The sequence below is a fragment of the Anser cygnoides genome, chromosome 12 (genome assembly GCF_040182565.1).
Source record: "Anser cygnoides isolate HZ-2024a breed goose chromosome 12, Taihu_goose_T2T_genome, whole genome shotgun sequence".
Classification (NCBI taxonomy): Eukaryota; Metazoa; Chordata; class Aves; order Anseriformes; family Anatidae; genus Anser; species Anser cygnoides.
The window spans coordinates 14624601-14652599 of record NC_089884.1 but is presented as its reverse complement, the minus strand read 5'-3'; the positions used below and the strand labels follow the sequence as shown (position 1 = coordinate 14652599).

Genomic DNA, 27999 nt, shown 5'->3' with positions numbered 1-27999 from the left:
AAAGAAAAAGCATACCATCTCACAAAACATATATGCCCATCTAAGTCTATGGGGAGGAAAAAAATAGGTAAAATGTTACTTCGCAGAAAATAATGGCCCATGAAATTACATTAAAACAAAGTATAAGTTGCTCTCAAAAGCCAATACACATCGTAAGCATCTCTTTTATTTGTTGTAATATAAAGAAGCATACATCATTCAGTTCTTTTAAGTACAACTCAAATTGTGCACTAACAAAAAAGATCAATCCAGACATCCATGAACATGTCAAAACAGGATTCATTACATTTTGCTCTGCTGGTATTGCACTTGGAATAGTTTTGAAGTAAGGCACAGTAAAAACAAAGTCATTTAGTGCTTCTACAGCAGATGTCTTTTTTTTAAACACATGCTACATGACGTAAAAGTACTTCTAGCTTATGTATATACACACAGGGAAAAAGAAAGAAGCATGCACTAGAGGATTTAGATTTCAACATATCTTGTTGTTTCATAATATACAAATAAAGTAGTTTAAAGATGTAAACAAATTGCATGCACATAAACTAGAGCAAAATCTTTAATACAGTATCTGAAAGCTATTATGCTTAAATAAAAAAATATAACTTATTAGTACTCCGGTTTATGTGCCATTTTTGTCCTGTAGAGATTAAAAATCTGGGGTGGGGTCAGGGAGTTATGGTTGGGAAGAGAGCATTTTTCTGGTTTTGTCTTTGTTTTTATTTTTTTTGCTTTACACATTGGCAGCAGTACACTGGTAAGAAAGACAAATATGGCTTTTGCAAAACAACATATAATGAAAACATGAGAAAGCACAATTGCATTTGGGGTCCAGTATCCTGGTATTTTCCAGTCCAGAACAACAACAAAAAAATCAATTGGATCTATGCTTTGAATTGGGAATGCTACACATTCCAAAAGCCCTCTCTAAAGACATTTAAACTCTACAAAAACCAGACACTTTGCCAAGTGTAAACTCTTAAAAACTAAACACAAGAATCTGAATGACTCAAGCTTCATTTTCCACTTCAAATGCTACTAAACAGGCAATAGGTTTCTCCCATGGCTGTGATAGCTGAAGTGCTATTAGATTGTCTTCAGAATTAACTAGATGCCAAGAGGGGGGTTGCCTATTTTCAAACAAGTACATTAGAGATTAAGTAAATTAACTGCATAATTTTTCTTTTCACTTTTTCTTTGGCATACAATACACCATTTTTCTAATTAAATACAGGACATGTACCACTCTACATTCCAACATATCATGCTGAAAAGGCACATTTGCTGCTGCGTGGGTGGCAAGGGAAGACTCCTTATTTTGTAAAGGGCACAGTGTTCAGTGCGACATTCTTTCCCCATCCCCCAGAGAGTGTTTGGTTAGACCAGGTACAGTTCTACACATTGGCCTCCCAGGAGCTGTCCGTTTTTCTCAGCCACTGCTTTCTTAGCTAGATCCAGGCTTGGAAAAGTCACCAATGCCTCTCCGCTGGGCTGGCCACTGAAGTTGTAAAGCACGAGGATGGAATCTGCATGGAGCTGCAAGGGTACAAGAAGACAAAAGGAAATAAACTATTAAGACCGAAGATGACACCTAGAAATGCAGTTTTTAAATGCTGTGCATCAGGTTCACTCCGCTCCTGTGTTTGTGGAAAGAGATTCCAGATGCAAGAACAGAAAAAGAAGATGGACCAAAGATCAACAGAATCAGCAGCTCTTATTCTGCTGGAACAGAATGATGTAGACATAATTCCATGCAGAGATTTTGCTAGACAAGTAACTGAGCTTAGAGGTTGACCAGAAAGAACTTAGTTGTTAATGGAGGGTAAATTGAGCAAGAAAGACCAGGCATTCAGTGAATAATTCTTGTACTATGGGGACTACAGGCAAGTGACAAAGGCTATGAATGCATGCGGATATTCGCATGTAAAGTTTAAAAAAAAAAAAAAGATGGATAGAGATGTATTAGAGTTCTGTGTCGGGAGGATTAGCTGAACTTAAACACAGATATACAGAGCAAGAAAGATTGCTCAGTGAAAGTCGAAGCACTGCACCAGGTCTTACTGAATCAAAGAAATGTTTATTATAATTTCAAGGAGAATAAGAAAGACAAGATAGAAAATGAGATTATTTAGTCATTGGAGTTGATTTACTGTGAAGTGCATTTGCCCTCCTAAATTCTTAAAAGACAGTTTCAAAATACTGAGTTTAAAGCAGATGCGTCTGTATTCCCTATGGTGCCTCAGCCATTTCTTACAACACACTGGAAGTCCTTCCAGGCTAAGTTTAGAAGTCCCATTTGTATGTTGGATAGAAATGAATCTGCATGAAATTTCAAAATCAAAAGGTTGAAGGATCAAAAAAGCTCAACATACAAGATCAGTCTGTCACAGAGATCAGTGCCAGACAAAACATAAAATCTGTGCTGGAAAACCAACCATTTTATGAGTAGCAGCCTGATTCAAGTTAAGTTCGTGTGACATATGTCCTCATGTGTTTATGAGGAGTTAAAATATTTAGGATTTTTTTTTTTAATAGAATTTGTGCATGCCTAGTATACCACAATAGACTTCTCTGTTATTATCAGTAGTAGTTTCTGATCAGTTTTGCATTCAAATATACAAAAATAAAGCAATACATGACACAGCTTTACCCACCCAAACACTTAGCATGCAGTAGAGGTATTCTTAAGATATAAGCAACAGTACACTTTAGAAACTAAAAGAATGTATAGAGACATTTAGCACTGGCTTCACACAGAATTAAAGTTAATCAAGAAATAACATGCAGAAAGAAATTCAAAGACAAATAATACATCACATCTGAAGCCCAGTTCAGGTTTAGAAATAAATTTATAAATTTATTTCAGAAAAACATTATGCTCAAAGAGAAAGTTGTATGCAGTTTGGTTTGGGCCACAATCTGAGCTAAAAGACAGCCTGCTCTAAAATAGCTCTTTAATGTTAATCTTTATATCAGTCATTTAGCATCAGTCATGAATGTAAGTTCAATATTGAAGTTCAAAGTTGAAAACACACAAAGCACAGTCAGCCTGCTGAGCACATATGACCGCTTTAAAAAGTAGTTTAAAAAGCAGCATTAGTATAACACTAGTGCTAGGACCCAGAAATTAATTTTATTTTAGTAAATTAGAGTTGTATAGAAAGTTAACAGAGAAGACTACATATTCCACAAGCAACATAAGCGTTAAACAAACAAAAAAACTTCATGTTCTTTAAGACCTATGTAACAGCTTTACATTCTGATTTACATGGAGAGAAACATGATTTCTTTATGTACCTATATTAAAAAAATAGATTCAAATCTGTACAAATCCTTTTTTTTTTTTTTTTCCTGAATGGTTTGCTATCAGAAGAGTGGTATCTATAATGCTACTTTGGACTGCATAGAATTGAGCTACTCCATGAATTATTTTCTAGCCAAAGCCTGTTTCCAACTAATACATTGTAGAACCCTGTAGCTGACCTGGGTTTCCAGATAATCTGAGTAAAACAAGAGAGACAAACAGATTGTCCAATGCCACATAAACACAAAAATGCTCAGAGTAATGCCAGGTATTATTCTGTGCATCACCAGGCCATGCAGCCTCTACACTATATTCTCCTTAGCAGATCTAATAGTGACATGAGAACCCAACTAATTTGAAAACAACTGATTAGATGGTGATTTTGTGAAAGTAGTCTATGCTATCTATGCAGATACTGCTATTAACATGTATTATTTGATTATCTTTTTTTAAAAAAAAAGTTTCAATACAAAAAAAGGTAAAAAACACAGTAATTAATCAGTCGCATTTTGAATGGAATACAATAGTATCTGGAAGTGATGAACTCCACCTAGGTCACAATGATATGCCTTTAAGAAGTACATGGTAGTGCTAAAAATGCTTGGGGAACTTTACCATCAGCAGTTTTAGTTAGTTATATTAGAAAGCCACTATACCAAAGAAACCTCTCCTAAAAAAGAAAGTATGTAGTTCACTTTTTATTAGTGAGATCAAGAAACAGAAAAAAATTAACCTCTAGACAGCTATACAGTATAGAAAAAAAAGCCAGAATTCTGTTGTTCTGTGCACACATTTTGTAGCCATAGCAAGCAAAACACATCTTATACTGACATGTTAAAAATAAAATGCTGAAATGAAAGCTTCACATGAAAATAAACACTAATCAGCTCTTCTGGAAGTCTAGCACACCATCTGAGCAAAACCAGGCAATCGCACTACATCCACCACCACTATCCCAACAACTACAAATCACAATTGACCTATTTACTTAGGTTAGTTGATTTTTTAATAGGACAAAAGCAGAAAGATTTAAGCAAGGATCCCAATGCAAGCTAAGAAGGGGGAAAAAAAACACAAGAAAGCTCTGCATCAACAAGCCCTTCTTTCCCTTCCCATTCACCACTAGAGGTCCAGTTTCTGCCAGTCACATCTTACCTTCTTTGGAAGTTACAAAGAGTTACAAACAGACCCACTCTTTCGGTGCTTGTAACACACTCCTTGCTTGATCGCTCAGCTGAATAAGGCCATTGTAGTCATCGGGTGCATACTACAGTACAAGTGTGATACATGATAAATCAACAAGAGAAGGAATAGTTCTGGTACAGCAAGCCACACAGACTATCATTTGCAACCATAATTAAGAGCATCAGCTACAACAACTGGCAGGAGACAGTGAATTTGACAGACACCATTTTTAAGCAAGATGAAAAAAATACATCAACTGAATTACTGGTTGTAGAAATAGATTTACAGTAAAGGCACGTGGGGAATATTCTGAACTGCATATTTGAGCAGCTCCTAATTAAGGAGGGAAACAGTTTAGACCATGAAGTATTCCTTTTTTTCTTGTACTTATGAGACTTAAGTATCAGCTAACAAAACTCTTAAGTTTGCATAATCATGCTTCCAGTAATGACTCACTGGGACAGCTGACCATCTTCCAGCATGCATACTGAAGTGGGGGATTAGAAGAAGTGTACAGATCTCATTCAGATTTTTTTTTTTTTGCAGTCATGGAAATAAACTGCATCTTCTCTAGCGCAGAGTGATTTGCATTTCAGCTGCATACAATACTTGCACTATATAGACTTTACCAGTATAGTTAAAGAAAAACAATGTCCCAGCATGAATGCACTTGAAGATTTTTTTAAAAGCATTTATACTAATATAGCTTATTTCCATACCAAAAAGAAAAAGGAATAAACTATACAGTATAACTGCATCATGACAGGTTTGTAGTAAACATTTCAAATAAAAAGTGACCGTACAGTACAGTTGCACCAATAAAACAAAACCCCCCTCACTTGTGGGTCAGATCTAACAAAAATTTGAGATCCTGAATCTGAACAGTAATTATGTATACTATTGGAGGGCCTGGTACAAATATGAAAGCTATAGTCAGAAAATAGATCGTGAGGAATACAAAACATTGTTTTGTGTCTATATCTCATCTCTCCAAAATGACATATCCCAGAAAAGGGCTGAGCATGTTCACACATGCTACAAACACTACTGCAGCAGTTCCTATAATCCAGAAGACAAAATGTCTGGTATGACTCAAGCTATAGAATATCCTTTCAGTTCTCCCATCTCCCCAAAATGGCTGTTTTGCATTAACATTTTAGAGGGTTGCCAGAAGCATACAATGTACACATACTATGCTGGCTTCTTTGATATTCCTATAGTACAAAAAGTCTCCTGCCAGCTTGGGGAAGAAATTATATTATATTTGGGTGTACAGGACACATTGTATCCATCCAAAGTGAAGTTGAAAAGGAGAAAAAAAGAAAAACCACAACAAAACCACCATCACAGTATACACACCTTCCACAGAGAACAACCAAGAGCCCAGAGAACATAAAAGAAAAGAACCTCCCAGAATTTTTACTACTGGATTCTAGCCACCTTAGCCACCTTCACATCTAGACCCATGCCATTAAGTAAAAGACAAATATAAGAAGTATTTTCTAGATAGCCTCTGCCAGGGCAACCAGACCGTGCAAATATTAGATTTATCAGTTCCCAGACCTGCCCTTGAAACAAGTCTACAAAACGTAAGTTTACTCATTGGAAGGAATGTCTCAAGATAGTACATACTTTAGATTATCAATAGATGTACAGTATGTAAAGGTCTATAGTCTCTAGTGAGGGAGAGTGTTCAAACACATAAGCAATGAGGAAAACATGAAAGTGGGAAAATTACCCTGCACAGAAATGTCAAAGTTGTCGGACCTTAGGCCTAGGCCTAAAAAAGAAACAGAAAAAGGAATAATAATAATAAAAACTAGAACTAAGTTCCAATCACAAGAAAAAAAAAGATAAGAGACAAAATGTAATTAAAACAGAAGTTGCAGGATAGTAAATTCTTCAAGCTTACGGATTACGAAGAGTAGTACTGCATACCGAGACAGGAAATAAAAGTGGGGGAATTCTTATTCCCTGTGAATGAAATAGGAACTACCCTACCATGCCTGAGGAAGTACACCATCATGAATACTTCCAGTTGTCTGCTTTTTAGAAATCCATATAAACAAAACCAAATCAAATGACCCAGGATAAACAGTGTAAAGTCAAGGGTGATTCTACAATCCCATTGCTCAGAATGGAGATCCTGTTCTGCTCGTGGGCCCAATTATATTTCCATTTAGATATGAAAAACGCCACCTAGTGATTTAACCCCCCATATGACTAGTTACAAGTTCACTGAGCTAGATTCTGGCTGTTTCTGGTATAAATGTTACTGAGACCTGAGACAACACACAGCTTCATACTGTACTTCAGAATTCCACCCTTAACAGACAAGTACCTGGTAAGAAGTTACCATCCACTGCAATAGTTCCCCCTTTAATTTAATTCAAATAAAATTAAAAGTAGATCTCACTGTTCCTACCTCCACTACCCTCATCATCACCTTATTCCTATCTTCCTTGCTTCTCTGAGCTGAGACACAGCCTCTTTCCTCAGACCTGCTGCTTTCTCACCTCCCCTCCTTCTGAGCTCACAGCTCTTGGAGGGCTGGACTAGATGATCCAAAGAGGTCCCTTTGAGCCTAAAAGATTCTGTGATTCAGAAGCTTCCACTCATACATCTGTTTATTGTCTTTGTCAGTGACAAGGACAGTGGGATTGAGTGCACCCTCAGCAAGTTTGTCAGTGACACCGAGCTGTGTGGTGCCATCGACACAGCAGAGGGAAGGGATGCCACCCTGACATCTGGACAGGCCTGGACAGGCCTCAGAGGTGGGCCTGTGTGAAACCTCATGAAGCTCAACAAGGCCAAGTCCTTCACCTGGGTTGGGGCAATCCCAAGCATAAATACAGGGTGGGCAGAAAATGGATTGAGAGCAGCCCTGAGGAGAAGGTCCTGGGGGTGTTGGCTGATGAGAAGCTCAACATGAGCCAGCCAGGTACACCTGCAGCCCAGAAAGCCACCCGTACTCTGGGCTATACCAACAGCAGTGTGGGCAGCAGGGTGAGGCAGGGGATTGTCCCCCTCTGCTCTGCTCTTGTGAGTCCTCACCTGGAGCCCTGCTATGAGCTCTGAGGCCCCCAGCACCAGAAGGACAGGGACCTACTGGAATGAATCCAGAGGAAGCCACAGAGATGATCAAGGGGCTGGGGCACCTCTCCTATGAGGACGGGCTGAGGGAGTTGGGTTTGTTCAGCCTGGAGAAGAGAAGGCCCTGGGAAGAACTTATAGAGGCCTGTACCTAAAGGGGACCTGCAGAAAAGCTGGGGAGGGACTCTGTCAGGGAGGGCAGTGATAGGACAAGGAAAATGGCTTTAAGCTAGAAGAGAGTAGATTTAGATCAGATATTAGAAAAATTCTTTACTCTAAGGGTGGTGAGGCACTGGCACAGGCTGCCTAGAGAAGCTGTGGATGCCCCATCCCTGGAGGTGTTCAGGGCCAGGCTGGATGGGGCTTGGAGCAGCCTGGGCTGGTGGGAGGTGTCCCTGCCCGTGGCACAGGGTTGGAACTGGATGGGCTTTAAGGTCCCTTCCAACTCAAACTGTTCTGTGATTCTATGTCAAATGCAGTGTTAAATCTAGTGGTCTACTGGAATGATGCAGTAGCAAATCTAGGTTGTTAAGCCATTACTTTATCTATGAAATACATGTCTACCAAAGTTTTTCTTCATCATACCCTAATAAACTGGATATTCTCACATGTTCACGGAAGACAAACAGGAGTGACCTATTTCCTAGAATTAGGTAAGGAAAATGCAGAAACAAATTGAGACAAATCAATTTTCTTCCCCACCCCCCACACCCCCCTATTTTTTTGCTTAGTCTAGTAAGGAAGAATACACAGAATACCACTGTTAAACAAAGAGCTCCATTACAAAGGTCAGCTTCAGATGCTAACGACATCAACACTGAGTTACAAGACTGTGCCCTGGTGCTATACTGACCCCTTCCAGTGGTTTTAGAGATGCGTGCTAAGATAAAGATGAAAACTACATATGGAAACCAGATGTGGGAAACTAACCTAGAAGGAAACAAAACAGAACCTTTGTAAGCAGTTACCTATTAAGGTCCTGGGGTCAATAATTAGTTCTACAGCAAGATGCAGCAAGATGCAAGATGGCAGAAGGAATATGCATACATAACAACCAAAAAAAGTGCAGCAGACTAGGAGAGAGAGATGCTGCTGAATAGTGAAGACTGGTGTTTCCCCATTTCCTACATTTTTCCCTTGTCAGTTCCCCTGTGGCAGTAGGGACTTTCATAGCTTAAGACATACAGTTACAAGACCATTATTGACAGACATGCAGTGTCATGACTAAAGCAAAATAATTTTTCCTGAAGGACATGGTGCTTCTTCATAGAGCCAGTGGTTTACTTTACAAGTCTATATATTTAAGTCTTCACTCGCAAGGTGGTAAGGCACTAGAACAGGTTGACAAAAAGGTTGTGAATGCCCCATCCCTGGAGGCATTCGAGACCGGGTTGGATGGGGTCCTGGGCAACCTTATCTAGTGGGTGACATCCCTAGCCATGGCAGGAGGGTTGGAAATAGATGATCTTTAAGGTCCCTCCCAACCTGAGCCATTCTCTGATTCTATATCTACCCTTCTAGGTATTAACATTTGAAATGGCAGAGACTTTTCAACTCATGTATATTAAATAACACCATTATTTTAATATTAAATAGTATATATTACAACAGACTAAAATAATACTAAATGACAGATGTATATTAAAAAACACTAACTCCTCTTTTCCTAGAAGAGATGACCAACCAGTATCTCCAGTATGGTAGCACCTCCCAGAAAGACTATCTGCTATACTTTCTGTGCTGCAAAGCTTATTCAGGTAAGAACCAAAGATATATTGGCTAACAAAGACATAGAATATTACGCTTTCTCCTTGCATACACTTTTACACTTTTTTTTTTTTTTTGATTCCAGCCATTTTATTGCTCTCAAGGCTTTGGAAAAAAAAAAATAAATCTAGATACAGTAAGTCTGGAACATAAAGAATCCAATCTGATGACTAGGTGTTTGCAACCTTTGGCAAAAGAGTTGGCAGAAATAGCAAGAAATACAAGGCAGAAAAACTGTAACTGCTAATTTACTAGTCCTGTTCTCACAAATGCTTTCTTCATACAGACAGTATTTCCAGATGGAGGACAATTTTAGGAACAAAGTAAAACAAATAACACTCTATATTCCAGCTGCATTGGAGTGAGCATAACACATCTGTGTTGTCAGTTGACTTAAAGAATTCCCACTTACTATTATTTTATCACATCCTCTTTCTTTTCCCTTCCCTAGGCAGAAGGTGCTACAACAAGAATTGGCACACAGACGAAGGGGTATCCCTCTCAGACTGTGAAGTGCCAGATTTCAAAAGGAACCCACTGGAAAGAGAACACCTCTTAGTTCAAGCATGCATTTCATAGGGGGGAAAAAAAAACTAATCCTTAAAAAAGTCCATAACAATGAAGCCTGCTATCCTAATACAAGGGAGAAAGGTTAATGCTCTTGGAATTTAGCCATCTATCCATTCCCCTACACCTCCTTATTCCTGTTTTAAGCACAACTCCCCACCCCAGCAAGCCTTGAATTTGGGGTCTCCAAAGACTTGGAGGATTAATATACTGCAAAATATTTTTTTTTAGCTGAAGATAAAAGGCACTTAGGTCCACTACAGGTTTAAAGAATATTGACTTTAAGCCTGTTCTACACAAAAACACTTTCACAAAGGAGTCCCTACGTTTCCAGCCTAGCCTGTTTTTCAGCAAATTCAGAAGGCTTTAAATAACGTTCAGATGGTGATCAGCTTTGTTCTGATACATAACTACACATAAAACCATCACCCAACACTTAGTTCCTTCCTTAGGTGCTTGATTTCTCTCGCTGCACTTACTGATGTGCAGAGTGATGGCCAAAAATAACACTGACAAGTCTGTTGCTTGTTATTACTATTCTGCCCCACACTTTCCTCAAGCTTTTCCCAATAGGGTCTGAAAGACAGATTATTTTTTCTCAACTTTAAAAGAGTCTCTACACAATTGAAGTCTTTGAACCATAAAGGAAGTTTCTGGTAAACATCACAAATCCCTTATTTCAAAATAATGACCAAAGACCTGCAAACCTGCTGAGAAGCTGGTGTTTTAGGACTTGTCAGGGCAACAGCTACTGTCATGTCCTATTTCAATTCTAAGGGTTGTGTGGTGTTTTTTTTTTGTCCCCCACTCCACCCCTGAGTATTTTTAGCTATGCAATCAGCCAAATAATTGACCCAGTTACATTACAATATAACTAAAAAGCAGTTTAACATGGAAAAATTACTAAATGAGAAAGTATTAATATTAGCAATTTTGAATGTTACAGTGCACTACAACATTATGAAAGGTGATGGGGAAAATAACCATCTCCGAGATTTACTATTAAAATTCTTCACAGGTTTTTCAAGATTGTTTAATGCTACATACATTAAACACATACAAACTAGAAGGAATTTTTAACAATAAATATAAGAAAGCATAACTTCAAGAAGAAAACAAGCTGCTGGATCACTAAACAAGAGCCTAGTGCTGACAAAAATAAATGAAAATTAAAATGAGAGGTAAAATGCTGATCTGCAGATTCTTACATAATTTATTATTAGAAGCATGTACTGATATTGAGACCAGCTTGCTGAAGCCCATAATAAGCAAAGTCTATCTCTTAAGAGGCAGGTCTGGTATGAAAGGTGTTTTCACTTAAATAACAACATGTGAATACATGCAATATATGGAGCCCATGAAGACTGAAGGAAGAAAACAGAAGAGCATAAAGCAGGAACTAAAACTTAAAACTTGCTCCTTTCAGACAAGGACATACAAAGACAAAAAAAATCACCCTTCAATCTCAGCTTTTCCGATCTGTTTCCCAAGCCCATTGAATATGAACATCAATTAGTTATGCAGAGATTAAAACCATGCCCAAAACCACTAACGATTATTAAGGGCTCACTTTATAAATGACCAGAAGCATCGTGCAATGTATCCTTGGGCAGCAGCAGAAAATGAAAAAATAATGAGGAGAGAGGGAAGGGGGGGAAAAAAAAGAAAAAAAGATTAGTTATTCCTCCAGAGACATAATATTGTCCCAGCACAGTAAGTCACCACCTCTGTTTTCCCCTAAAGGAATGAGGGAGTATAAAACTAGTATTACCACATGCGGGATTCCAAGAACAATTCAAAATAATTCCTTGGCTCCTTTATAAGATATTGAACCCGATCTCATTTGGACAACATCTTCTAAAGAAATCAAAGAGGTGACCAATTTAATAACTGTAACTAATGATGTCAAGAGGTTGCAGCAGAAGAATATGAATAGCTTTCACACTGGCAAAATTTCCATTAATTTGAAACATTTCATTGCATAACACAAAGGCTAGAAACTATTCTCTAAATTCAGAAGTAAGTAAAAGCTCAAATACATTGCCAGACCCAGAGTCCCGCTTCGCTAAATTGAAGATCTAGTGGATGACAGGGCTGCTAGAAGTTGGAAGTCACTGACCTGTTCCATGCATAGACAGGCTCCTGTCATTTTTCAACAGCACACAAACTTATAGCTGAATTTCAGTTTAGGAAGTAAGCTATCCCCACACTTAAGGTTTTAATACAACCACCATCCATACATCCATCCACCAAAAAAAAGTCAGTTGAAAAAAAGTAAACTATGAATGGTTAAAAAACAGATTATTACTGCTGCAACGTTTGGGGGAAAAAAAAATTTCTTCTTTGCATTAAAAAAAAAAATCCACATCTCAGCCTTCAGCAATACCACTATTAACCAACTTAAAGAAGTTTGAAGGACAAACTCATGTAAAAATTGCCTTCTTTTTCATGCATACCACTTGAAGAGTGGTTTGAGACCCACCAAGAAATTCTAAATAAGGGCTTCTGAGTAGTACTAGAAGGACAGATTTGGTATTCATGTAAATGCTGTTATCCAAAGAGGTTAAATACTCACCAGAACACACCATACACAATTATCTTTCCTTTTAGCAAATATGTGGTAGCAAAACATGGATATAAATACAATATCCTCTGAGATGAAAGGAAGAAGACATGGAAAGACCCATTCCATGAATTCAAACATGTGCTGCTGAAAAAAAGTTTGCACATGGTGCTTTTCTTTCTTTAAATGTTCCTCTAGAAGATAAGTTTCTATGTGTTTGCCCACTGATAGAGTATCAAATCAGTAGATACTGACCAACATTATCTATAAGCACTTAACATACTTGCTATCAGTATCCCATGGATTGGAGAATACATTTTTTTTTAGGTTACAGTGTAATGCAGTTGTAATGCAAAATGTTCCTGCCTGTAACCAAAATAAATAGTCCATGCAAGTGTGTCTGACACCAGCGTCTCTCTCCCCTTTTGTAACATAGGTGTGGTGAGTTGCACTGCAACCTATTGTACTAGAACTTTGCTCTCAGCAGTCTTTAACACGTCTTACATCCGAGCATTAGATCACTGCTTTCAAATTTAGACATGCTTATTATATAAGTAATAAGGCAAATTTTAATTCTATACTGCAGTCTGCTGTGAATATAAAGACTGCAGTGAAAATAAAGAACATTGAGATTGCATACTTGTTTATCAATTTCCAAGAGTACAGGCTTGTTCAGTTTGATCCCTGCTGACCATTACGGGAAATTCAAATAAAATATCAGGGAGAGAGACTGCATACTAACCTGGTATCCCTGGAAGAAACTGAGAATCTCCTTCATTCCTGTGTTATATGGCAAGCCCTGCATACGGACTAATGCTCCAGGCTGGGGCAGAATTGGAGTGTGGGTGGCAGTGGCAGCAGCAGCTACAGCTCCTGGAGGAGCTGCAATATACCCCACTGTGGTAGGGGATACTGGAGGACTGAAAGAGAAAAAGGGGCAAAATTGTTATGAAAACCAGTAACTGACTTTAGTAGCTGGAACAGGCAAAGATGAAACTGAAAAATTTGAGAATAAGAAAAAAAAGGGGCACACGCACAAAAAACACACATGCAAGAAAACAGCCCTGATATGGACTGCTCTGCTGACTTCCCTTATTTCTCTTCAGCATTTGACAATTTTTGGAGAAGAGATATAGAGGAAAATAGCTAGCATTTGCAGTCAAAGAGGTTAAGAGTGGTACTTGTTATTTCATTGTGGAGGAGAAAACTAGAAGCTACAGATGACTTGTTCTAAGATCATTAATAAAACCATACAGACAGGAGGCAGGAGGAAATCATAGTAAGAGAAGCAGGCAAGGGCCCAAATCTGGTGCTTTTAGGCCACAAAAGAAGTTGGTAAAGTAATATCGCCAGTCAAGACCTGTCTAGCAATTTACTACGTAGTCAGGTTAGTGTCACAAGCCTAGGAAACATCAATGAACAAACTCTTTCTCCACAGACTTGAGCACCAGACTTCAGTGAGCCACGCTGATAATATCAGTCGGAAGGGAAAAGGTGGAGAAACCTGCTTTGCTTATACATGTTTAAGAGTTCTTTGGTCTCACTGATACAAGAAATCTAACAGACTTACCAGAGATACTAAGTGTAGTATTAGTATAGAAACAGTACTGTAAGTACAAGATCAAGCCAAGAGGAGGACAGAGGCATGTATTTACACAGCTTCTCACTTGGCCAAGAAATAGAATTGCCTTGATGATATCACCCCGATGCCAAAAATGCTTTTAAACAATAGACCAACATTATCACAAGATGCAACCAAATCCTATGGAAAAGCTGAACTTCATTATAAGGCCACAGAAAAGTAGTCAAAATGGTTCCTATCCCTGCTTATTAACATCAACAAATTCCTAAGATTGTCTACACCTTAAGTATAAATTTAAGAGCAAATGCACAGCTGCTTACTCCACTGAGATGAAATGGCAAGAGAAGCAGTTAAGTCTAGAGGGTACCTGGGATAGTAAGCTGTGTAATTCATATAAAGCTGAGCTGCCTGAGCTGGGTAGTAGGTAACAGTTGGAGGAGCAGCAGCTGATGCCTGGGGAGTCCTGGCAGCTGGCAAGAGGGCTTGTGGCTGGTAGAGCGCTGCTTCTGCTGGGATCACAGCTGCTGTTTGGAAAGCAGCATAAGCTGGTGGAGAAAGACCTAAAAACAAACAAGGACACAAGAACAACAACATAAAAACAATCAGAATGGAGATCTCTGCAGTAGAAAAGGAACTGTTCATCCCAATGTGACTGACTGCTCTCTAGCCCCTCTCCAGGAGACCCCTGCGCGTTACCATGAATGACAACTGGTGCATTTGAAATGAGCAGTTCCTAAGAGTTCACAACTCCTAGAGCTGAGCAGCCGTGTCCATATGTACATGGAAAGCAGGGAACTTCAGAGTTATTCAAAGAAAGCATAAAGCCATATGCATAGAGAAAGCAGGCGTGCACACCAACACACCCCTTTTTTTCTTTCTAACAGAAGTTGTACTCTGTGGGACAAAAGAACCATAACGTTAGGTACATATGGGCATCTACTACTGCTGACCGCAAGTGTTTATTGTAAGCCTCCTGCAGCTTCAAAAAGTATTTTTAGGATATAGCAAAAGTTTTTAAAACACACAACAGGGAAAAAAAACTCTAAATCACTAGTCTGATGCATTCTGATACACAAATACCTGACTTGCATAAGAAAACGAAGCTTAGCGTGCAGTCAAATTGTTTTTAAACAGTATATTTGGCTGCTTTTTACCATTTTGCAAATACACATTGCTATCTGCTTTGTGATTTGGTAGTGAGACTAATTAGAATGGTACGGTGAAGTTCCATTATAGTTCCACAATAAAGTTCACTGCAATTTAATGAAAAGAAAAATAGAAAAACTAAAAATCCTTCCAACTATCATATCATTCCTGTGGGCGTTTTCCTTCAAACATAAACCCAAAGAGTACCTTCTCAATGCTCTAAGGCAAGATAGCAGGAGCACTCATTGGCAGCTAGAATATAAAATTCCTCCCCCTTTTAAAAATGCCTCTAATTCCAAATAGGTTTTGCTACAAGTGAGTCTACTGCAGAGCTCAGAAGAACAGTACACCCATAAAAAGCAAAGTGTGCAACAATTTCACTGGCAAGGCCTTGCTGCCCTCTATTCACCACCGAAAATACAATAAAAATGGCTCCAATCAGTCCCATTATTGCCCAAAGGGAACAATTCCAATCTCAGCACATATACAGATGAATGATTATTGATCATGGCAAAACCCAAGTCAAAAGGCGAAAGGCCACAAAGCTTCAGCACCTACCACATATCAGCCTTTAGCAGCAGAGAGCAGAAGAATTGCAGACTTACATGGTAACTTACATGGCGGTGGGGATAAGCCACTACGATTTAAAGTGCCACCCATTAAAACAAAGTTCATCTCCTCTCCCGAACACTGGAATACTTCCACATAACGGTCCTTCATCATTTTTTTGTGACATTTTTGAGCCACCATAAAGGCTTTGTCAGCAGATTTCATTTGGATAAAAGCATCACCTGATGGTCGTCCCTATGAAAAAGAAAAATCTTAAATCAAAAGTGTTATTAGAACAACCAGAGCACAAGGAAAGCAGAAAGTATTAAGATTTTGTTCTTAGAGAAGAAAACTATTGTTCTTCCTCATAAGTCAACAATTATTTTTAGAAGCAGAAAGGCAAGACTCACGTAACGAGCTCCCATTTAACTTAATACTACTTCCTTTTTTCAGAAGGAAATGTAGAATAATTTGGTATGGAAACAGAATCTGGAGGCCTCTAATCCAAACCAAAGCAGAGCTAGCTAACACATTCAGGTTACATCAGGCCACTCATGGTCTTCTCCATTTGAATTCTGAGCGTCTCCAGAGGGTAGAGATGTAGTAGATCTCCCTCACTTGTTTCCTTTAAGGATAATACCTCAATATTTCTGTGACCGATATTTTTAACTCAAGATGACAAGAACAAAAGAAATCTTCATGATTGCATCATTAAAATATATCCAAAACATAACTTTAATTATCAGCTTCCTTTAAACCCTGGGAAGTCTCTAATCAAGTTAGAAAAAATGATTTTTCCACAAATGGGCTTATAGAACACAGCTGTGATTGAGCACAAACCCTGAACAGAGCAGATACGCCATCTTACATGAGCCATTTCTATCTTGTGTATTTCCAGAATTTGACTGAAACACAAGGGAATATTTAAGGCAGCCTCAAGGACAAAGCTATTATTAAAAGAAAACATGCCACAAGCTTCATTGTCCTCCATTTTAGGCAGACAGATGATATAGAAAGAAAAGCAAGCATTTATGGGGAAGGTAGGTAGAACTGTTGGGGAAGAAAGGAAAAAGACAAGCAGAAGACAGTATTTTGTCAAGGTTATGGAAGACCTAAAGCATAGCAAATAAGTTACCATGACTTCTAATTTCGTTCAATAACTGGAAAGTTAGCTCTCCCGTGCAAAGTGCTGTTACCTGTTGGTTAAGGACCATGTGAACTCCATGGGGCTTGATATCAGCTGTGGCATCTCCCATAAATTCCAGGATGTCATCAATGCCAGCAGTGTAAGGAAGGCCTCTGAGCCGGACACAGTCACGTATGCTACCTGTGGCAATTGTATATGGCGGGGGTATGACAGGAATGATGGGAGCTGGGAGGGTGGGAATAAGAGGCGTTGACATATATCGATTGAGTACCTGTAGGCAATAAAAAAGACACTGATAGAGATTTACACATCATCTGGTTGAGCAAAAATCAGTTCTCACAATACTATTTCATACGTTTAAATAAATCAATTTCCAACATCAGAGAAAATGCCTTCTTGAACCAAATTACTATGGACAGTTTCCTGTTGGGCATTTGAAAGTTTCAAACTCTGAAGGAAAAAAGTCTGATAAATTTAATTCGGTAGACATTAATAGCAGACCTTTCTAAACTTATTACAATAAAGTTAAAAGCAGGTTATAGTTCATTTTAGCACATCCCAAAAAGGAACATCTGAAAACAACGTTCACACTAATACACCAGTCTTGTCACTTACACTTCTTACTTAAATTAGGGTAAATTAAAAACATCTAGTTTAAAAGAACTGAGATCTGAAATAAGTAATAAGTAAAAAGACTAACTAATTCTTTCATAGACCTGATAGGTTAAAAAACAAACATCTTCATTTAATGAAAACAACCATGCTGAAGTACAGGGCTTCTGAAAAAAAAAAAAAAAAAACTAAAAGCTACAGGAGACCTTGGTCTCAACATTTTATTTTCTCTTGACTCATCCCCTTGTGACAAAGGGAACATAACTTGCTGTTGGGGTTTATTGCTGAAAGACATATTTAGCAGTGACTATCAGAAATAAACACATTCCACTGAAAGAGGCACCAATGCAAAGATAATAAAGCTTTAGTATTGTCAATAACGATTGAGCCTATCGAGTTTGTCTCGATAGAAGCTTTTTTGCAAGAATCTGTTCTTGTAGCACATTTCAGGCCAGAAATCTCCCCTCATTGTGTATAGAATATTGCAATCATTTTGTGTTAATTTAAGTAGATGAAAGCTGTCTTTACATCTTGTAATTACACAAAAAAAGTTGCCTTTAATTCCCTAAGAATCATCTCTTGCTCAAGCAGTAAAAAACTAGGGTGTCACCTTAGAAAACTGACCTAGAGGAAGAATTAATGACATATTGGAGGAGCATGGGTTTTATCCAGGTCTCCCTAACAAAAACAAGAACAAAGATCTGGTCACTGTGAACACAGTGGCTTTGTTCCTTTGAGGACTTTGCCTCATTTTCTCAGCAAAGCAGAATTGAGGAGAAAATAAGTTTCACCATGGCATTTTGCTTAGTCTTCATAATATTCATTATCAGATTCTTGACTGTTGTAATCTCCATGCAACAGTACCACAGGTAAATGGCAGGTCTGCAAGTGTGGATATTTTTTACCGTGCCCCATCACTTTTATGGAAAAAGCTTCTCATTTCACATAGTAACGAACAGTAACTGTATGCAAGCTTTATAGACAGCATTTACGCAAAGGCCAGATGAAATCTCATGATGGTTCCCCCCATTTCGGCATTAACAGCATAGAAATACTCTGTCAGGAAGAAAAATTTAGTATGTGATGTTTTACAAGGGTTTGAGTTGCAGGTGCCAAAACAAAACAGTGGTTTACCCGTTTAAGAAGATGATCATGATTAAGAACTGGTGAAGAAAAGGAGAAAAAAAGTGAAATATGTTATTTTAGGAAGAGAGAAATATCTCACTTCAATTCACCAAAAATCAGATACATCCTGGTAATTCTTAGTGTCTAACAAAAGAACTGTAGGGAAAGCTCTTTTGATGTAGCCAGATTTGAATTTCATGATAAATTCTGCGCATGGGAAACAGACTTTAAAGACAATACTGCAGACTTAGAATCAGTATTACTACAATACTATTAATCTAGTACATTTTTAGAATTATTTTCAAGATTTCAGTCAATCTTTAAGTGGAAGAAAATTATCCAATGGTTTTTACTTCATGACCTGGGGGATGTTAAAAAAAAGTGGTAGTAAATGCAAAAAAGAAAACCAAAACAACGTTGTACCCTTTTCCATGCCAATCAGTAAGCACATGTTGCCCTATCTCAAGCTTGACATCTATAATATAGACAACTTCCATGGCTGTCTACAATGTGTGTGTGTGATCACTTAAATAAATATTTAGCTGTTAAGTTTTGAGTTTCACAGCCAATAGTTACAACCTGCTGGACTTCTGCTGCTGTGCTCCGGAAGAGTTCAATGTAACGTTTTCCAAGGATTTCTTTGTGCTTTTTAAGTGCATTCTGTGCATATTCTTCACAGGAAAACAACACAAATGCATCTCCCGTGGGCCTGCCATCTGGGTACTTGACAAAGAGAAGTCCCTCTTTCCCTCCTGTGACCGGGCACTCTGGCCCCAGGAACCCCAAGACATCCTCCTGAGTAGCAGTGAATGGAAGGCCTCTCATCCGGATGATAACTTGATTCTCTTTAGATAAAAACTGGGCAACTTCATTGGAGGTACCTGGTAGGAAGATATTAACATACGGTCAGCCAATTCCATAGGACAGAGGAACAGAAAATCATTAAGGAGCAACACAGGAGGTAAGTAGCTAGCAACATACACACACAAGACCTGGAGACGATATTAACTCGCAGTAATTTATTTTGAAGTGAGACCCCCTTACGCTTAAAGTCTTACATATTTTAATGAAATTGGAACAAAGAAGAGATTAGTGAGGTACACAGATATTTCTGCTGCAAAGGTTCCCCTTCCTCACAAACACCAAGCCCAGCCTACAAACATCACAGCTCAAATGCAACCACATGAAACCAAAACTTCACAGGGTCAAGGATTCTTAGAAAGCAAAACAGGAAAAGCTACTTCATTAATTGTGTCCTCAGCCAAGAGAGGTATCAGAACTAGAACGTGCCTATGAACTTGAATAATTATACTGAACTCCAGCATCACTTACCTCCTGCAATTTTTAAGAATTCTTCCCCAGTTGCTTTGTAAACCTTAAAGAAAAAAAATCCATACATGAAAATTACAACATTCAACTATTTCATGTATGAGAGTGTATTTTTCTTATTTAGAGGAACATAGAAGCACGCATAGTTCTCATTTAAAACCGTACTCTTTGCTCTCCAAAGATTTGCTTCAAGTCATTACTTTTTACCTCAATGTATCTGCTACCCATGTGATGCTTATGTCTTTCCAGTGCCAAATCTCTCTGTTCTGAGTTGACAAACCGAACTAATGCTTCACCATTTCTTCTTCCTTGAGCATTCAGACAAAGGGCCACACCACCTCTGGAATGTAAAGCCAATAAAATAAAAAGTGAGATGTTGGATCTCATGCTGTTTGTCACTTTCTCAACCTCTGTGCAGGTGTATTTCTGTAACCCCTTCCTATGGTCTCAGATTCAGGTTTGAATTTCCTCATACACCTACAAGAATAAATCAATCATATTTACTCTGCATTGAATACCTGGAATATATATTGACAGGCATGTTACATTAGAATCACTCCACATGTACACACCCACACAAAACAATCATATGAAAATTTCTTCCAAAGAGCACTTGGAAGTTTCTGAATCTGGCCTGCTTCGGAGTAATACTAGAACACTGATATGTTAGCGCATAACTAAAGCTTCTGTTATGCCTTGGACTCTTCCTTGATTGATGCAGTAGGAGTTTCTCCCTGTAGCTACTAGCAATAAATGAATGTATCCTGGTTTTCAAACAATGTCTCCTTTCTTTTTCACACACTTCAAAAACATTTATCTGGCTTTTAAGTCTCGCAAGTAGGCAACAAGATTACTCTAGAAAATATTCATATAAAAAAAAACTTAGAACAGGTTTCTGAAACCCCTCCAGGCCTTGGTGTACTCATTTGTAAATCAAAAAAATCATCTTCTACCCTCTCTGACGTAGAAATTTCACAGAGAAATCAATTTTTTTCTGAGGTTCTAAGAATCAAAAGAGCTGATATCATCCTAAAATGCAATGCTAGCAAGCTAGAAATAACATACAATAGAAACACAGGAACATCTTTTTCCTCAACTGGCAGGTTTGCATTGGGGGGTGGGGTGGGGGTGCATAATAGACGTCTTTTTGTACAGTTGTCATTGTACGTATGATAGAGCATTGTCTAAATAGTAAGATATTTTGCATGCACATCTTTCTAAAAGTAACATGGGACAGATAACAGTCTAAAAGCCTGAATCATCTTTTAACATGTTAATATCTGACTGATTGGTTCTAACATGAATTTATTTATTTTTTAAATAAGCTAAGGCTATCACATCTCCTGCCTTAGTTTACCCAGGAACTGTGATTTGCACAGCTAAGAGCCTGAGAGCCTTTGTTCTCAATTCTTTCTTGCACAGTTAAGCTGGTAAACCTATTCAGTTATCATGAACATGGGGTGGGAAGGTGCTGGAGGTGGGAAAGATATAAGAAAGCACTTTTGTGCATGCATGCGAGAGAGAATGCACACGCTAAATATTAAACACACTTGATGTTAAAAACCAAGTGATAAAGGCAAGACAAATTCTTATTCTCTTACTTAGCAATATTGAGTCCTTTGAAAAATCGGGCAATATCTTGGTCTGAAGACTGCCATGGCAAACCTCTGGCACGTATTACCGTCTCATTGTCCACTGTTTCAGATTTACTACTGCACAGAAAGAAAAAAAGAAGCAAAATTAAGCTTTAATCTAGGTTTTCCATTATCTTTCCAAGTTTCCATTTACAACTCATTTAACTTAAAAAAACAGAGCATATTTGTAGTTGGGACTCTTCTAATTCTGCTACTCATTTCAGTAAAGAAAAGATAGATAACTGGGGTAATTCCTTTATATACACAATGCCTAAGATGAAGTGTATTGTCATCACATAGCAGTTCCTTAAGAAAAAAAAGAAGGTTGTTTCAAAGTGAAGTAATAAGGAACTTCCAAATTTTATCTAATCTAATGTAGATGATTACAAGGAAGTCTTAAATATGAATATACATTACTTATGCTTAAGATGTGTAATTCTCCAGTTCCTGAAACGTATTCGAAAAGAAAGAACTATTCTGTTTCTTGTCTCCCAAAATCCAAAGTCAATTTAGATTAGAAGAAAATAACACATGGAAGTGTTGAGCTTATCTCTGTAAAATATGAGAAATTTACTTCATGTAAGGAATAGTTTCCATCTGTCTAAAAACCAAGTTCTCAGCAAGAAATCTGTATAAAATCAAAGTGTCTCCTAAATTGTAATGCAGATCAAGATAGGGTAGAGACACGCCCATTTTAATGAGCACACTAAAAAGACGAAACACCTGCAGTTGGGTAAGGAACATGTCTGCTAATCAACAGCTTCCATTTTGTCACTTGAACAGAATCCTAGGAATCTGTTTAAAAAGATGTCCATGTACACTTTATCTAGACAGCAAGTAATTAACATCAAGGCTTTCACAGAAGCACAAGGGATCCACTTCTGTAATACAAAAATACCCTTTAAGTGGGATCTCGAAACAATTTAAAAAAAAATTCATTTGCTTCAACCACAGCCTTGTAAGACAGTCTGCAATACAGCATATTAGACAACTCTTCAAAAGCACCATGTAATGTAGTTCAGCTCCATATAGGGTGTGCCAGCCATTACCCCTGTTGACTTAGGGAAAGTTCACAAATATTTCTTCACCATTGGGTAAGATAAGTCAGCCTCACTGCCATTCAAAACAATAGCTAGTGAACAAAGAGCGTTTTACTTGCAGTGACTTTTAAGACAGAATAACGTACAGCGTTCAATATACCAGCTATGGTCTGTCTGCACTAGACTACCAAATATGCTGTAATTGTTCTCAGGAATCAACCTAGTTTCACAAAGATAGGAGGAAGTATTTGCAATCCTTCCTTGCTGTAGACAAGGCTCAGCTTTGGTTGTAATGAACTGTAACAACAGCACTTACCATGGACCTGTTTCGTATTTGTATTTCACAGTTTCAGGCTCAGTAAATATGTGATCTGCAAAAAACAGGACACTGAAATATAACCAGGGTCAGAGATTACTTAAGAATGACAGTACCACTGTCAATTCATACAGAAAGGATAATTTCAACATTCTGTATAAACAGGTCACTTACTACAACTTTCAGAGAGCATGCTGAAAATGATAGCCACCATTGTTTTCACTTGCCACACACCGAAGTCCTCCTCCGTTTCATCTGTCCCTAAGCCTAGATCTAAATAGGTGATTATAGAAAATAACAGACTTGCACAATCATTTGTAAACAAGCCATAAGGCTTCCCTGTTATTAACATGGAATTGGTAATCAAATCACACTGGTCTTAGCAGGGACACGTGACCATTAGGCATTTGCAATTCTGCTCATAAACTGGTTAATATTCACTTTAACAGTCAACATTCTGAAAACTATTGATAGCTTACATCATTTCAGCTCTAACAGTTCAAAAAAAAAAAGAATAAGTCCGTTCCTATCACTTCAAACATAACTGAACTTTAACCACATTCTTCCGGGCCACAGCAATACTCCTAAAGTTTAGATGTAGAGGTGGGTTTTGTTTAGATCAGAGAACAATTGTCTGCAGACAGTGGAAGCTTGCAGGCTACTTGGTCCTGAAGAAGCTCACTGATAGCCAAGCCTTCCCTTTAAGGATCAAATATAAATAAAAATGCTGGTTTTTTTGGGTTTTTTTTTTTGTCGCTTGTTTTGTAATGGATTTATTACATATGGTTTAGGTCTCATTATTAGAGTCAAAATTGAAAAATATTACAAGCAGACCCCCCTACACACACACAGTCACTTCAGCAAACATTTGTTCGATTTCACCTAGGAGATTTTTAAAATTCACATCATAGTTCAGTAGAATAAAACCCCTAACAATCACAGGGGTAAAACCTAAATAAGCATAATTGCTTAAGTTGCAAAAGCTGCAGCAAAAGGATACATTCTGCCATGGTCTTGATAGTCTGATCCTTCACGGCGGCTGAACTAGGGTAGCATGTGTGAAATTCTTTGCGCAGATCATAAAAGGAATAGAAGCAGTCTGACAGGAGGAAGTTCTACAAGGAAGGCAAAAAGGTTTTGTATACATTCCTTTAAAATTCTAATATGTTTGGACTGAATGAGGCAATCTCAAGAACTACATAGCTGCATGTCGTCATCATCTGTCTACGATAGACCAGTTTTGCTCCTTTTTAACAGCTCAAATTCCATAGTCTTCCTAAGTTACTGCTTTCATGGTATTATAGGGTTGCTCTATTTTGTTTGTTTCAGTCCATTTTTTCAAGTGGGAAGGACAAAGAGTTACCCACAATCCATATTGCAGGATGGCATGTGGCATGATTTAAAAACAAAACAAAATAAAAAATAGTACTATCACATTTGAACGCTAAACACCATTGTTTCCTTTCTTGCTTCACCCCTACATAAGTATGTGCTTTTATGAAAACTCACAGTGCTAAGTTTTAACACAACCCAAATGCCAGATGAGTATTTGTAGAAACTCAGCATGACTACTACCCTTATATAGAGAAGAAAAAAAATACAGTTGATCAGTCAACTCCTTAAATGTCAGCAGCTCCCATTCCTGCAGGGTTCCTCCAGACCCTGCCAAGCAGGCTAACTCGGGAGCCACCACCCTGCACAAAGGCAAGATTCTTCTCCCTGTGCAAGTCAGGCTTGAAAGGAAATTGCTGCTTCATATGGGAGTAGCAAACAAGCTGTAGTACTGCTTCCTGTTGAATAAATGCAGATGGGAAGCAACTGCCATTCTCCAGGGCAAGTCACTGCATGTTTACTCTCTACAGGACATTGACACGTGGCTCCTACCAATTTTAGGTTTTGGCACAAACCCATAGCTCTGCACAGACCCAATGATTTAAATTAAGCCTAAACAAAGCAGCACTTCTCTACCACCTCTGCTGAGGTTAGACCTTTTCGCTATGACACTGAATTCAAACAACTTATATTGTTCTCTATCCTGCCTTTCCTTATTTTCCTCATTATGCTTATCTGGGGGTCCTCAAGTACTGTAGCTGACTTCCAAGAGCAACCGCCAGGGACTATTTCTGATGATGCCTTCCCTTTCACAACCCTGAGAAACAGAGGTATTCTTGGAGCACTACAGTTGCCAAGGTTGAATTGTGTTGCTCATCTCAAACTCCGGTAAACCATTTTCCTTCTGCATCAGTTCTGATCTCATACCTTCTTAGATGTTTCTGGGTGGAGGACTTGTCGAATGAGTAACTGGCCATCACTGCAGAGCGTGTAAGAACTCCTTCCAAGTACTTTCAGATCACTGGATACCAGCTGAATAAACTGGAGAAGAAAAAAAACATTTTACTGACTAATACACATACGCCATAAAATGAACATTTACCATTACTAAAACCTTTTTTTTTTTTTTAAGAGAAAAAAATTGACACTTCATAACAGATTTGGGCTTCTGATAAAAGGCAGGCACAGAAACAGTATGCTTTTGCAGAATAAAATAAGATGACTAGCAGTACGGCAAAAAGAACTAGGAAAGAATGGCAGAATTATGAGTTCATATGAAAGGCAATGGTATTGTAATGGTAAGGTTCAAAATCTGAAGTAATTACTAAAAAATGCTGTGAAATATTTTAAATAAAAACCACATAACGTTTCAAGATAAACCACAGTACTGATTGTGCAATAGGCTTTCTTCACCTATGCCACATTTGACTTCAGTTTCATCCTTAATATTTCATTTTGATTTGTACTTCTAAAAGAGAAAAAACACCTACCCATTTGGATTTACTAATGTTTTGGAAGTTGTATGTCAAGAAAAGCCAAACAAATTGTGGTCTGATACCTTCAACAGTGAAATTATAGTGAAGTCGGATCTAGGACAACGAAAATTTTTCCAGAGATACAGCATTACTAACATTAGCTAAAACAAAGTTATTCCCTGCCCGTAGGATAGATAATCCCCAACAGGTTAATTCTCAAGAGAAAAGGGCTCCATCTGTGTCTTGCTCAAAGTTGTTTTCCATCCTTGGACAATAGTTTCTAGTCTTCTATTAGCTCATAGCAGTTGACTATTATAAGCAGGGAATTTAACACTAATGCAGTATAGTAGCTACACTTATCAAATCAATAAATAGCTACTTGTTAGCTAACTTTCAAGGGGACAAATATAATTATTCTAAGCTTCTCTCTTGATGCTACTCCCTCCCAGGAAAGCATCTGATCACAGACAAAGCAACAATTAACAACATGATGCAGTAGACATCCACTGAAAAATAACCTCCCCTCATCTCCCCCTAACAAATTAGAACAAATCTGCAATTCCAAAGATAGAAATATATCTTTTAACCTGTGTATGAGGAAAAATAGAGTTGGTTTGTTTCATTATCAACACATGCAACATGTTACGTTCTCTGCTTAGAGAGACAGCACCCTAATGACCTGCTCCCACAGATACACAGTGTTAACCCTGAACGAATGTTGTAGCATTTATGTCCCAAAGGTAAGGCTCACAAGGGAGCAATCTTGTATTGGACACGGATTAGCAGAGACAAGACTACCTGGGGTTTAATTCAAAGTAACAGCTCAAATCCAATTCTGGCCCTTGTAGAGAGGAGAGGCACTTCATCAGCATCTTGTGTGAGTTGCTTCATTTGCATACATATGACATTATATTAAAATTCATTTTATATAGAAACAGAAGGTATGTGATACTTTTAAAGGGGCGAAATATTCCCCCTGATCCTTTTTAATGCAGTTCTATCACAGCACACTATCAAAAAACATACAAACCCACCAAAATAAATAATTATATACATATATTTATATTTTCTCATTCTTGCAGATTCAGAAAGCCAGTTTCCTCCCAGTTGCTACTTCAGGTTCCTACCACAAGCTGAAGACTTGGAGAACCTGAGGCTATAAAGCAAGTCACTATTTAGGAATAATTTAAAAATCAGAAAATTGAGATCTGAGAGTGCTCCAAATACCTCAGCTGATGTGTAAACACCACAAAAAGAACAAAATTCCACATGAACCACTTCAGAAAAGCAGTTACAGGGCCTGCCACAGTCACAGGCCAGCAACAAATATTCTCACCATAACAGACAGGAGGAGAACTGTCTTTTTACTAAATGCAACACCTTCATGCTTTAACTTCTGGGCACAATAAAAAGCAAGTATTTGTAAGAAGGGATTGGAAATGGGAATAGGCATTAATTAGCCTCCCAAAGGTGTATAGGGATTCTTGCCAAAAGGAAGCAGAGCCTTACTGATGAGCAATAATAAAACACTCCCCAAACCTTCGACTTTGTACCCTGTGCTTCTGAAGATGTGCAAGAGCCCACATAACAAAAGTGCAATTAGAGAGCTGTTTTAATAAGATGCAAGAAGAAATCCCCCATACACATTTTGAGAGAAGCAGGAAATGCATGCAGCCTCATTTGGTTTGTAAAAAGCATAACAACTGTAGTTCGAAAAGCCTTCAAATTAGAAAACAAAAGTAGAAAAAAAGTTTGGACAAGAGAGGGAGTGCTCAGGCCAAATGGCATCAGATAAACTGGCAAAAAAAAAATCAAGACTGCTGCACTGAAATATTCACATTATTTTCTTCAGATCATTCATTCAGATCTGGCAGCATTTGTTTTTATTTTTAACTGAGACAGATAATTTGCACTGCATATGTAATAATTGTTAGTGATAAATTTCAACGTTGTTTTCACAAGTAGATTGTCCCATATTAGGAGTTTGCAATCATCTACTCTTATTAGTAGATGTTAACATTTTAGAGTGCCCCAGATAAAATGCCGTAGGACTGGCAGGCCTTGCTGAATGCTTATTTAGAAATTTCTATTTTGAAAACAATCTTTTCCAAACTTTGGGGTGTGCTCCTCAAAATAGGTCAAAAGGAGTGTGGGAAGAATAGTTAAGAGTCACGAACAACCCTTCCCGTCCAAACCAGCCTCGCTATCACATGGGTTAACCACGTAGAGGAAC

At 38.1% G+C, this 27999-nt stretch overlaps 1 protein-coding gene across 6 annotated transcripts in view; it reads right to left on the bottom strand.

The window, feature by feature from the left end:
* Positions 1–146: 146 nt before the first annotated feature.
* ESRP2 (epithelial splicing regulatory protein 2) overlaps positions 147–27999 on the bottom strand; it is a 45197-nt gene continuing 17344 nt past the window's right edge. For 2 of the 6 annotated variants that reach the window (XM_013192434.3, XM_048078633.2), the window contains 13 exons: positions 25219–25332; positions 23960–24074; positions 23134–23232; positions 22960–23014; positions 21571–21681; positions 20177–20309; positions 19973–20015; positions 19220–19521; positions 16953–17174; positions 15813–16011; positions 14429–14621; positions 13222–13399; positions 147–1536 (listed from right to left, as the gene is read on the bottom strand). In XM_013192434.3, the coding sequence (XP_013047888.2) occupies positions 1378–1536; positions 13222–13399; positions 14429–14621; positions 15813–16011; positions 16953–17174; positions 19220–19521; positions 19973–20015; positions 20177–20309; positions 21571–21681; positions 22960–23014; positions 23134–23232; positions 23960–24074; positions 25219–25332 (1923 nt within the window). In that variant the 3' untranslated portion in view covers positions 147–1377. Of the gene's footprint in view, positions 1537–4459; positions 4572–11486; positions 11521–13221; positions 13400–14428; positions 14622–15812; positions 16012–16952; positions 17175–19219; positions 19522–19972; positions 20016–20176; positions 20310–21570; positions 21682–22959; positions 23015–23133; positions 23233–23959; positions 24075–25218; positions 25333–27999 lie in introns of those variants that run through there. The other 4 variants (XM_048078635.2, XM_048078634.2, XM_048078632.2 and 1 more) reach the window with 4 other exon arrangements.